Consider the following 12,830-nt stretch of genomic DNA (forward strand, 5'->3'; position numbering starts at 1 on the left):
CGGGAAACAGCGCAGCTCGGGCTCGCCCTTGTTCCCAGGGAAACCGCCCGCGGAGGAACCTGGGGCCAGGCCCGTGACACCTGCGACGAGCCCCGCCTGGCGCCAGGGGGCGCGGAAGCGCGTCCGCCCCCAGGCCCCACGCCGGGCCCGCCCCGCCCCTGCCGGCCACACCCCCCTCGCCCCGCCCTCCCTCCGTGAGGACCGGCCGCTCCCGGCTCCCGGCTCCCGGCACTCGGCCCCGGCCCCGCTTCCGGCGCAGGCGCAGTCCCGCGTTTTCTCGGCGGCTGCCGGCGTAGTGAGCCCGCCACCGTGGAGTGTAGCGGAAAGGGCTCGCCGTCGTCCTCCGCCTCTCGCTGCTTCGGGGCGCGCTCTCTGCGGCTCTGTGAGCGCCCGTGAGCGCCGGCAGCGGCCGCGGTGGGTTCATCAGGTGAGTGCGGCCGCGGGAGGGAGAGGCCCGGAGCGTGGAGCACCGCCCCCCTCGGCGCCCGCGCTCCCGCCTCCGGCGAGTCGGCCAGGAGGGGCGGCCGCGGCAGGTGCAGGTGCCGGCGCCGTGGAGGGCGCGGCGCGCGGGGGTTCGGCGGGATGCCCCGGCCCGGTGAGCGCGCTCTCCGCCTGGGCAATTGGGCTCCGGGCTCTTGGGGGCGGCGTGTGGGGGGACCTCGGCGCCCCGGGTCAGCCGGCCGCCTCCTGGGCTGCTGGTGGGCGCCGGGCGGCGGCTCCTCCCCCGGGCACGGGCGCGTTACACATTAACTGCGCGGTCCCGCGCGCCCGGGGCAGGGAGCCGGAGCCCGGCGGGTTACCTGGCGGCGGGCGGTTGCGGCCGGGAGCGGAGGGCCGGGTCGCGAGGGGGATGAAGACGGAGTTCCCGAACAAGTCGGAAGCCGCTCACAACACCGGGCGCCGCGCGGCAGTGCTGTGGACGGGGCAATAGCTGTGGACCTGGGGTGTTTTCGTGCCCCTGTCTTAGGAAACGACGCGTGAGGCACCGTGCCGAGGCGTAGAGGTCACCCTCGGGAGGTTTCGGTGAAACCTGGTGGGAAATTCCGGGCAGGCGCCCGGAGTCGCGTCCGAAGAGGCAGCTCCTTGCAGCCAGACTTGTGTTCGGGGGAGTTGAGACGAGCTGCACGGGTGGGATTGCACGGCTCTGCCCTCCCAGCGTCGACAACTCGCACCGACCGCCCGGGGAAGCGCGAGCTTCCTGGCTCCAGAAGTGATGATGCTGGGTGGAAGCCGCAGCATGTAAACAGTTGCCGGTTGTTATGGGATTAAAAAAAGATATATCTGCAATGGCTAAAGGGTAAGGTCTTGAAAGACAAGAGTGCTGAGTTAGTACTGATTACTGAGAGGCAATTTAGTTTCATGGAAATGTTGCTTGTTCGGAGGCTACCTGTTATACACTCTCCTGTTTCACCCCAACTCCTTCCTTTCAGTGTCGGGTTAAAAGCCTTGTAATCTCTTGCAGTGGAATGATTGCATAATTGGAGGAGGGGCCCGTAAGAGGATTACAACAAAACTGTTCCGTTGTAAATCAATTGAAAGACCCAGTTCTTGTTCATTATCCTTTTTCTCATTTTGTTGTTCATGAAGGTTTTTTTTTTTCCCCCCCAGTGGTGAATGACAAATCAAGGAGAAAAGAGGCAGAATAGGGTTGTAGACTAATCGTAGTAAATATTTGATACTGTTAAATATTTCACCAGTTTTATGGGGCCTTGTACTGTTACCATTTGTTATTTATTTACTAGTACTGTGCATTTTGATAGGACTTTTCGTGTTTGGACATTGTATTCTAGATATGGCTTATGTGATCTAATCCTAAAGCCCTTGTGGAATTTACAGAAATAAACAGTTATACAGTTAAGTAGTCCATTTTTTAACTATTGAAGGAAAAGCCTTTCATTTTTTTCCATTACAGTAATGTTATATATTAATGTATACCTTTGTGAACCAAAGTGTTTAATATAACTCTTCCTTCCGTGTTTGGCAGACAACTCATCTGTGGTATTGAATACTTGTAACCTTTCACCAGGATGGCCATTTAATGTTTAGCTGCTTTGTGGGTTTTCTGAAAAGATCCTATTGTACTTTTTGAATTAGTGTAATTATCCATATGCTTCCTTTAATATTCTTTACCTTTGATTTTGTGTAAACCCTCATCCTCTCCCAACACACACATCCTCTCAAATAATTTTTAAAATGGAAATGTTCTTAGAAATCTGTTTCACCCCCTCATTTTTTAAACATGGCAGGAAAAAATACCTTGTAGATTACAGTAGTTTTATATGCATTATAGTAGTTAGTATACTTTTTTCCCCCTCAGCAGGAGTCAGTGAACAAATTAGTGAGCTGGCTGAATGAAAAATTATTTAATGTTCAGTTCCATCACTTACTGTGCATAAAACCTTGAGTAAAACGTTTAACCTATTTGAGCTTATTTTCTCCATTTGTCAGTGGAAATACTATTAGGTTGAAATTGCTAATATTCTGCTGTTTTTTATGTTTCAACCTAATATGAACTTCATAGTGGTGAGATGAGGATTTAATAAGATACTCCATTAGAGATGTGGGGAAGGGGAGAAGAAGCCGATGTGAGCTTGCTTGTGTGCAAGACACTGTGTGTGCTTGTTTTCCATACCTTGACTCCTCAGTCCTCTGGACATTCCTGGGATATAGGTGACTTGTCAAATTTTACAAATCAGGAAATGGAGGCTTAGAAAGTTGCGATAATTTGTCTGTAGTTACTTAGTTGTAGGTGGTAATACAGCTGGCCAGTGACAGAGCCAGTATTAAAAACTGTATCCAACTGCCCAAAATGGAACTTAGTGCTCTTATTCCTTACATTCCTGGTCTGCACTTTCTATTAAAGAACTGTGTAACTATAAGGAGGCACACAGATGACAAGTGTTACCATTTGTATTTCTGGTTTAAAAATACCCAAGTTTTCTAATGACGGTGATACCAGCCTTGCTACTACAGTTACTTTTAAGTCTAGTGCTTATCAAGCCAAGTCCTGGTATAAGCTTTATACTAACTCACTCACTCTCACAGTGAGCTAGGAGATAGTACTTTATCCTTATTTTGTAGTTGAGAAAATTGAGACGCTGAGACCTCATGTAGTTTGCTCAAAGTCATATAGTTAATTAAGTGACAGGTCTGGATTAGATGTCAGTTTGTCTTCTGTGTCTGTGCTGTTAACAACTACACTCTGTCATTTCTTCATGTATAAGTGGTAATGCTGAAGAATTATTTGCTCATAATCACTGCATTATCACTTCTTTGTGTGTAGCTTATAATGCTGAAGAACTGTTTGTAATTTAGCTTTTATGAGATATGTAATATTAATGTAATATGTAATTCTAATGTGTCACCAGAGATTTTTTTTATATCATATACTCAATTGAGCATCTACTCTGCAAGTCACAGTAGGGGTTAAAGGAAACAATTCTTAAGGAATATGGGAGGTAGGGCCTTATAATCATTCCCATATCTTTTATAAGTTCTTCAAAATGTAGAACACACGTTACATATTTTAATGACTGTCAACTAAGACAAAGTGCTAGGATAGTTGAGTAGTGGAGAGGAAGAACAGATGGGTAGTGGGTAGAGATATTTGTGCATTGAGGTAATGAGGGAAAGCTTTGAAGATATTCCGAGGGAGTACACTTTTTCAAACTAAACTTTTGTCCAATATAATTCTGATTAAGATGCAATTCAACAAAGCATAGTAAATTGGTTACTATGCATTTGATATCCTAAAAACAAAATATCTGAGCTTTTGTAAACTGCTTTCTAGCTAGTTTGTCCTTTTTTTGTACTGCTATCCTTAATTGTACCAGGTAGTACTCTTATAAAAAATTTTATGCTTTTGTAATACTGAGTATCTCTTTTTTGGTATTTATGAGCTTTTGATATTTGTGTTGTATTTGTAACTGTTTCTAGGGACCTAGAAACATGTTTGTTGACAAGGTGGTCTCTTCCTCTAGTCTACAAGGTCTTCGAGAGTAGGGCTTACCTCATTTTATAGCTTTAACATTGGGCCTGGTAGGTACTGTGCTGTGTTTGGTGATGGATGATCAGTTGAAGAATGTTAGGGTGTATTGAAGCTGATCTAGCAGCAGAAATTGAAATGAACATTGAATGAGAAATGAAGGGACAAAGGAAGGAAGAGGAAGATACTTACACAACTGGGAGCATTAACTTGCTATCTCTATTTTCCCTTCCGCTTTCTTTTTCAACTTACAACTAAATGAGGTAGTTTTATGAGCTTACATCTTACATAGTCTTGGTTAGAGAAAAGTGGAAAAAGTAATCTGATTTATCTTAGAATATAGGCAACATGAAATTAGATAACTATAGCCATAAAGTGATATTACTTAGAGGAAAAAGAATGAAAATTATTCAGATAGTTCAAGTTCATGGAAGATTTGATGCTTGTAGTTAACAACAGGATTGTAAATATAAGCATAATGGCAAGTTGATGAAATTCTCCTCAGGGGTACAGATATAAGTATATGAATTGACAGTTTTTAGTATAAAGAAACTCTATTCAAGAATGTGAGAATGCCCTATAAGCATAAAGGAGCATACAGATGATAGCTTAGAACCACTTAAATAAGTGAATTGTAATTTGATATGCCCAGATAAAAGTAATAGTATTGAATATTTGTTTGGGGGCACCTGGTTGTCAGATAAGGATAAAGTATAAAAGAAAAACCAAAATAAGTTTGAAAAAAATAAGCAAATTTGTATCAGTTCCCTGTGGGGAAAAGAATCATATTTGAACCACATGCCTCAGAAAGACTAGTTTTCCCCTTCTTTCCCTTTTATCTAAGATAAATAAAGTTCCTTCTGATTTGTAAGACCCATCTCCTTCAGTATGTTTTTGCTATTTCCCCCCATTACTTTTTTTTCTTAGATCTTTATAAAATCGTACATTTATATTGTGCTTTACAACGTGTACAACATTTTTACATTGGTGTGCCATTTGATTTTCTCAAATGTAGGCAGGGGAGATAATACCACTACCATTATAGATGTCAAAACTGAAGCTTAGAGAGATTAAATGACTTGTGTCAGTTTGCACAGCTTGTCAGTGACAGAATCTGAACTAGAAGGAAGGTTTTCTGAAATTAGTCTGTTAAAATGCTCAGGTTTTCTCAAACTTCAATTTCTCCAGTTTTGATACTCTCATGAGGTACTTACTGTTTCATTTCTATCTTTTTCAGCAAAAATGTAGCCTGAATAACTGTCTCCACTCTTTACTGCTTTGCTATTCATTCGTTCTCTAAAGACTCTTGTTTATTTATTCAGTCAGTGCATACTTCAGCGCCTATTGAATGTTTAGTTGACATATATTCTTAAGAGGATATATAAAATGAGGCTTTCATTATTGAGAAAAAAAAATTTGGAAAATGGTTTTTAAAAAAAATTATACTTTTAAGTTCTGGGATACATGTGCAGAAGGTGCAGGTTTGTTACATAGGTATATACGTGCCATGGTGGTTTGCTGCACCCATCAACCCGTCATCTACATTAGGTATTTCTCCTAATGCTATCCCTCCCCTAGCCCCCAACTCCCCGACAGACCCGACAGGTGTGATATTCCCCTCCCTGTGTCCATGTGTTCTCATTGTTCAACTCCCACTTATGAGTGAGAACATGCAGTGTTCTGTTAATTTAAACGATTAACAGTTACTCCTGACAGTTACTTGAGGTCAGGAGTTTGAGACAAACCTGGTCAACATGGCAAAACCCTATCTCTACTAAAAATACAAAAAATTAGCTGGGTGTGGTGACGGGCGCCTGTAATCCCAGCTACTCAGGAGACATATGTTGCAGTGAGCCGAGATTGTGCCACTGCACTCCAGCCTGGGCAACAGAGCGTGACTGCATCTCAAAAACAAAAACAAAAACAAAAGTATTGTGGAATTAGTGGGAATTCATTTGTGATCTGTTTTAATAAAAATGGGAAAATTGTGTAGCCTGATTGATCATTTGACTAATTTTGCCCTTGGGGTATTAATTATATTCGCATTTATAGACAGAGAACGCTTCTTAAAAGATAAATGCGATTTTTTTGGTTATAACTAAAATGCTAGTTTGGGAAGCCAACTTTAACATTATTATGAAAGCTAATGAAAAAAATGACTTTATATATATACTTGTTTTGTTTTTTCCTCCTTTATTATACAGTATTGGAATAAATTTTGAACTTCCCTTTTTATTTTGAGAGCATTATAATTACGGAGAGTTTCAAATAAGATAAGTAGACACAATAGTGTAATAAACCTGAAAGTTTCCATCATGTAGCTCAGTAACTGTCAACAATGATCAGTCCTCGTCCATCCGCTTCTCCCACTTCTATATTATTTTGAAACAAATTGCAAGTCCTGTGTAATTTCCCCTGTAGATATTTCAGTATGTATTTCCCAAAGATAAGAGCAGTTAACTACAGTACTTTTACAAACTTTGTTTATTTATTTTTTCATTTTAATCTACATTTTCTGCTTTTGTTATTACAAACTTAAAAAATTAACACTAATTCCTTGATATAAAATATCTATACTTTTAAAGAAAATACACAGGGATATAGGTACTATAGTAAATTCAAGTTTCTGTTTATTTTGATTTATACGCTGTTTTTCTCCAAGTCCTGTAAGGAGCCAAATAAATATTTTAAATTCTGGCATAGTAGCAAAACAGAGGAGGAAATGATAACAACAATAATATAGGGTGGTTGGTGTAAATGAGTGAGGTAGAAGTCCGAGGAGGTTGGTTATGGTAATAAAGGTAATTAGGGATATTAGTATGAGGGATCAGGTTTGTCCTTTGGTATTGTGAATTGTTATTATTTGTTTTAGGATAAGTTGAATTAATTTTTGTTGGATGATAATTAGTCGGTTGTTGATAAGGTGCTTGGAAGTTGGAATTAGTAAGGAGGGAAACAGAATGATGGGGACTACAGCAGGCAGGCTTAGAATTGTTGGGGCGATGAATGGGGTAAATAGATTTTCGTTCATTTTGATTCTCAAGGGTTGTAGTTTTGTGTGTCAATTTTTTTTTTCGAGAGGGGTAAATAATAATTTGTGCTTAATAGTTTTAGTTGGATGGTGAGGTATGGTGTGAGGAGTATGGATATGATGATGCTGGGTCACATAGATGTATCTAGTTGGGGCATTTCACTGTAGAGAGGCGTTGTTTCTCTCGGTCTTTAACTTAAAAGGTTAATGCTGGGGCAGCTGTACAGTGGGTCTGTAGAGAGATTTTGTAGAGATTTATGGGGTGAAGGTGTATTAAGAGTATGGAATAGGGTGTGGTAAGTTTATAGGGTAAATACGGGTCCTATTTCAAAAATTTTTAGTGGAATTAGTTCTACGAAGATAGGTATAAAGCTGTGGTTGGCACTGCAGATTTCTGAGCATCATCCGTAGTAGACGCCTGGTTGTATAGCAGTAAATGTAGTTTGGTTTAAGCATCCGGGGACTGCGTCTGTTTTTAATCCTAGTGTGGGGACAGTTCATGAGTGTAAGACGTCCTGGGAAATAATTATTATGCGAACGGGGGCTTCAATTGGAAGAATCACTCGGTTGTCAACTTCAAGAAAATAATAGAACACAAAGCAATAGCAGATGCTCATTTCAGTAGCAGTGCTTTAGAGAAACTTCAGTTTTGTCTTTGTGTAAGTAAGAGAAGGGTTCAGAGGTTAAACATAATTATTCTGTTTGGATTGTTTACTTTTTTTATACTTTAAGTTCTGGGATACATGTGCAGAACATGCAGATTTGTTACAGAAGTATACACGTGCTATGGTGGTTTGCTGAACCCAGGATTGTTCACTTCTTCGAGATTCTTTGCTGTGATTTAACCTGTATTCCCATCTCCCTACTCCCTATCCATTTCACCTTCTAAGTGTATCTCAGATGTAGTGGAGTTAGGGGTTAGAGTCAGACACACCAGAGTTTGAATACTAGCTCTGTTACTTTTTGGCTATTTGACAACATTAATCTCTCTGAGCTTCAGTTTTTTATATCTGTAAAATAGGGATAAGAACCATTTCAAATGAATGCTCTGAAGATTAACTGGAATAACTGTGTGTTTGTGAATAAATACAAATGAAGCTGTTCTGAATGCTTTCCATATGTGTATATGCCTCCATCCCCACATTTCCAGTCCATGACCTTGGCATTAGATCAGACAGTAATCCTTTAAACGGCCTCTAGTCTCTCTAGTAAAGTTCTCATTGCCTTGGGAGTCATTTTTAAATGACTACATTACAAGGCATCTATACTTTCTAAAATGTAGATCTCAGCATCTCTTCAGGATAAACTTTAAGCAGCATTTTCTCTTTTAAAGAAGGCTTTTAATGGTCTCTCACAGTCCGCCTCTCCAGCCTGCTTTTCTGCTACTCTCTCCTTTGTTAGTTTTATTAGTGCCAGACCCTTATTCCCTGACTGTCCTATCCTATTCCCCTTGCGCGTCTAGGGGATCCTGGACTTGTATTCAGCATTTAAAATCTGACTTATATTTTACTTCTCCCTGAAACATTCTTCTTCTTCCCCCTTCCCTCCCCACAACTCTCAGAATAATCTCGCAGTGGCTCGTAGAGACTGTGTGCTATATCTTTGGTCCATTTGTACCTGTATTCTTGGAACTTAGTACCAGGATTTGCCCGGAGGAATTGAAGCTGGCGATCATCCTTCCATTCCAACAAGAATAAATATAATTTATCACATATATGTATAAAATAAATGTATTTAATATATATAGTAAATGTTGAAGGTTTTTAAAGAAGTGATAGAATTTGTAACTGATGGAATTTATCACAGTTCAATTATATGCTATTGAAGTAGCAGTCTCATTTTTAATCTCAGAAACTGTTTCTTTCATAATTCATGTTAAATTAAGAAGTCATTTGGGAATTTAAAAAGCGTCTATACTTTCCTCCCTGCCCCCCTTCCACAACTGTCTGTGAATAAATTGAAAGAGGAAAATAGTGCTTACATAATCTTTAAACCTTTTCTTTTGACATGCCTTGGAATATTTAATTTCTATTATTGTGATAATAGTAAAACAAAATTGCACTATGGTATAATATATAGATGTTTACTTTTTTTGAGGAAAATCATTCAAAACAATAAGCTTTTAATTGCTAATATTATATTTAAACCCAAACTCAACACATTGCTTTTTGTTGTTAGTGATAGTGCTTGTGCTGATACAGTATGATCAAAATATATGGCAAGTATTAGGAAATGCCCTAGAGATCATTATAATAGTAACAGCCAATCTTAATTGGTAAGTGCCAAGTACGGTGCTAAGTCCTTTAATTCTCATGACTACTTTAGGAGATAGTACAGTTATCTCCCCTTACTTTTGTGTGTGTGTGTGTGTGTGTGTGTGTGTGTGTGTGTGAGTGAGAGAGACAGAGAGAGAGAGAGAGAGGGTCTTTCTTTGTTGCCCAGGCTGGAGTGCAGTGGCACGATCACAGTTCACTACAGCCTCAACCTCCCTGGCTCAGGCTATCGTCCCACATTAGCCTCCCAAGTAGCTGGGACCACAGGTGTATGCCACCACCCACTCCTAATTTTTAAATTTTTTATAGAGACAGGGTCTCGCTATGTTGCTTTGGGTTATTGCTTAAACTCCTTGGGCTCAAGCAGCCCTCCTGTCTTGGCCTTCCAAAGTGCTGAAATTAGGGCATGAGCCACTGTGCCTGACCTGTCATCTCCATTTTCAGATGAGAAATTGAGACTTAGATCTCTAGGTCACTTTATTAGTAACTGGTGAAGCCAAGATTTGAAACTGATTCCAGAGTACAAGCTATTTGGTGAGGTAGTGAATACTGGCTAAATTACCCTATTGGCCTTTCTTCTAGTAGAAGAGTATACTCCTTTATCTACCAGGATTATTTGATTCAGTTCTACAATGAAATAGATGAATATATTTGGGCTCAGATAAGTTACCTGCCCAGGTTCATAGATAGACCTCAGAGCTTGATCAGGAGCCTTAGCTTTCTTCTTCAAGTACTGATGCTTCTACTCTGCTGTGTTACCATATTACCTCCTTTGTTGGAAATGATTTACTTTCTGAGTGTAGTGCTTTGAGGAATTTTAGTAAATATAGAATTCAAATTATTTAATTTTCACATGCTTTAAATTGATATGAAAAAAGATAAAAATCACAGCTTTAGTTTTTATTTTTCTAAAATTAAAATCCTATGTTTCCCATTTGTCAAGGTAAGTCCAAATTAGGGGAATGTGCATTTTGTGGAAAAATGGATTTTATTTTTTCTTTTGGACTACTGATATAAATCAAGTTGCTAGATTTCATTTAAAATACGTATATTCATTTTATTCATGTTCTTCAGATGTTTCACTGAAAATATTTTCCCATTAATCCTGATTTCTTGAGTTGTCCTAGGGATGCCTTTTGTTTTCAAGAAACATTTAAAAAATTCACTTTAATTAGAATAAATAAATCATAAGAAGTTATTAGGATCGGCCGGGCGCGGTGGCTCAAGCCTGTAATCCCAGCACTTTGGGAGGCCGAGACGGGCGGATCACGAGGTCAGGAGTTCGAGACCATCCTGGCTAACACAGTGAAACCCCGTCTCTACTAAAAATACAAAAAACTAGCCGGGCGAGGTGACGGGCGCCTGTAGTCCCAGCTACTCGGGAGGCTGAGGCAGGAGAATGGCGGGAACCCGGGAGGCGGAGCTTGCAGTGAGCTGAGATCCGGCCACTGCACTCCAGCCTGGGTGACAGAGCCAGACTGTCTCAAAAAAAAAAAAAAAAAAGAAGTTATTAGGATCTTTCTAGGCATTTATTAAATGAGGTAATATGTATGAAATTCTTAGCACCACTGTCTGACACATAGTTAACTTTCAGTAAAGATTGGCTGTTGCTTTTGCTATGATAGTACTGACTTTGAGAAAGAAAAATTAACAGAAAATGTATATTGGGGATCAGAAGCAAATTGTTTTAATCAACTTTTTCTTGTGGTCTGCAGTTGGCTTTATTACCTGGAGCTCAGTAACAAGGCCAGCCAAGTTGTGTTGGTAATTCACCCATAAGAATTTAGTGTGATCATCTTTTTTACATATTGGTCGTGATCCTTGACAAGTTTAATTTATTAATTGGGATAATCTTCAATTGAAATTAGTTCTTTTTGAATCACTCATTGCTTAATGCAAAAGATACTACTTAATGCAAAAGATACTACTGCTTAAAAATAGTATTTTACTCTTATAAAGATGTTGCATGTGAAATAAATCTTAAAGCTTCTATATATTTAAAGGGCAAAAGATTTTCGGACCAGTGAGATTGGAAACTCATTACCAGGTAAATTATGTTTTATGGAAATTTCACGTGCTTGAAAAAGGGATTAAATTTAACCTCAAAATAATCTCCTTTTCAGAAGTGACTTGAATTTAGACAGTGTTTAAATATATCCCCCAGAAGGAAAACATTATAGGTTAGAAGCACTGCTCAGAGGCGTTGTCCTAAGTACTATATAGCAGGGGTCCCCAATCCCTGGGCTGTGGACCAAAAGTGGTCTGTGGCCTGTTAAGAATTGGGCCACACAGCAGGAGGTAAGTGGCAGAAGGTAAGTGGCGGACAAGTGAGTATTCCCATCTGAGCTCCGCCTTCTGTCAGTTCAGCAGCTGCATTAGATTCTCATAGCAGTGCGAACCATATTGTGAACTGCACATGCGAGGGATAGGTTGCGTGATTCTTAAGAGAATCTAATGCCTGATGATCTGAGGTAAAACAGTTTCTTCCCGAAACCATCCCCTCCCACCCTCTGCCCTGTCTGTGGAAAAATTGTCTTCCATGAAACTGGTCCCTGGGACCAAAAAGGTTGAGGACCGCTGTTATATAGTATTATCCCTTTTAATTTTCATTCTGTTAGGTAGCAAAACCAAGGCACAGATTTCCAGATGGGAGAACCTAGGCTCAGATTGTCTCAGTAATTTGACAGAAGTGGGATTCAAACCTGCCTGTCTTGGAGACTTGTACTTTATATTCATAGCTTATGCCCCAGCTAATGGAGTATCTGTGTTTCGTATAAATGCTTTGCTTTCACACGGTAGATATGTCTGGAAATCCCTTACAGAGGTTTTGTCTTTCTCATTTCCTACTCGTTTGGATCTTTCCTTTGGCTTTATTTTTTCGAGAATCCTTTGCCTCTGATTTATTTGTCCTTCCTGTGTGGTCTCTGAGTTTGTTTGCATGTTCTGTGGCATTTATCACGTATTATTGCCTTTACTTGTCAGTTTCCTACTGTGTTAGGCTGTTTGAAGGGAGAGTAGATTTTTCATCTTTCCCCAGAGCCTGATACAGAGTAGGTCATTAGTAAATACTTGCTGAAAGAATGGCTGAAATACTGTGTTTATATGTGGGAAAAATAGGGTTAATGTTGCAGGTGTGATTTTAATTCAAAACTAAGAGAAACATTTTCACTAGAACAGTGGAACAATGGAGTGGCAAAGCAGTTCTGCTTGTAGTAGTAGGTGTGTCGTGGTGGTTAAGAGCTTGGATGGTAGAATCTAATAATGGTAGGCTTTAATTCTGACTACTCTAAGCTGCAGTTTCCTCAAGCGATGCACTATACTTAATATTTAGTAAGTGCCCAACAAATACTAGCTGTTATGGGAGGAGCCTCCTTAACTTCCTGTGAGACTGGGGCTGGTAGTTGAATGACTTGGCTCCTTGGCTCCTGGTACCCTTCCTCTCTCCCTGGATTATTTTGAAGCAAATCCAAGTAACCTTATTTCATCTATAAATACTTCAGTGTGTATCTTTAAAAGATAAGGATTTTAAAATTATAACCAT

General features: G+C 40.3%; 1 protein-coding gene across 4 annotated transcripts in view; it reads left to right on the top strand.

Annotated features, from left to right (window-relative positions):
* Positions 1-51: 51 nt before the first annotated feature.
* RAB3IP (RAB3A interacting protein) overlaps positions 52-12,830 on the top strand; it is a 65,055-nt gene continuing 52,276 nt past the window's right edge. For 2 of the 4 annotated variants that reach the window (XM_025402942.1, XM_025402944.1), the window contains exon 1: positions 52-427. Coding sequence is in view for 2 of the 4 variants with exons in the window: in XM_025402941.1 (XP_025258726.1) it covers positions 1,260-1,297 (38 nt within the window). In the remaining 2 variants the exon portion in view is untranslated. Of the gene's footprint in view, positions 428-794; positions 1,298-12,830 lie in introns of those variants that run through there. The other 2 variants (XM_025402941.1, XM_025402943.1) reach the window with 1 other exon arrangement.

This window comes from Theropithecus gelada, chromosome 11, assembly GCF_003255815.1.
Source record: "Theropithecus gelada isolate Dixy chromosome 11, Tgel_1.0, whole genome shotgun sequence".
Taxonomy (NCBI): Eukaryota; Metazoa; Chordata; class Mammalia; order Primates; family Cercopithecidae; genus Theropithecus; species Theropithecus gelada.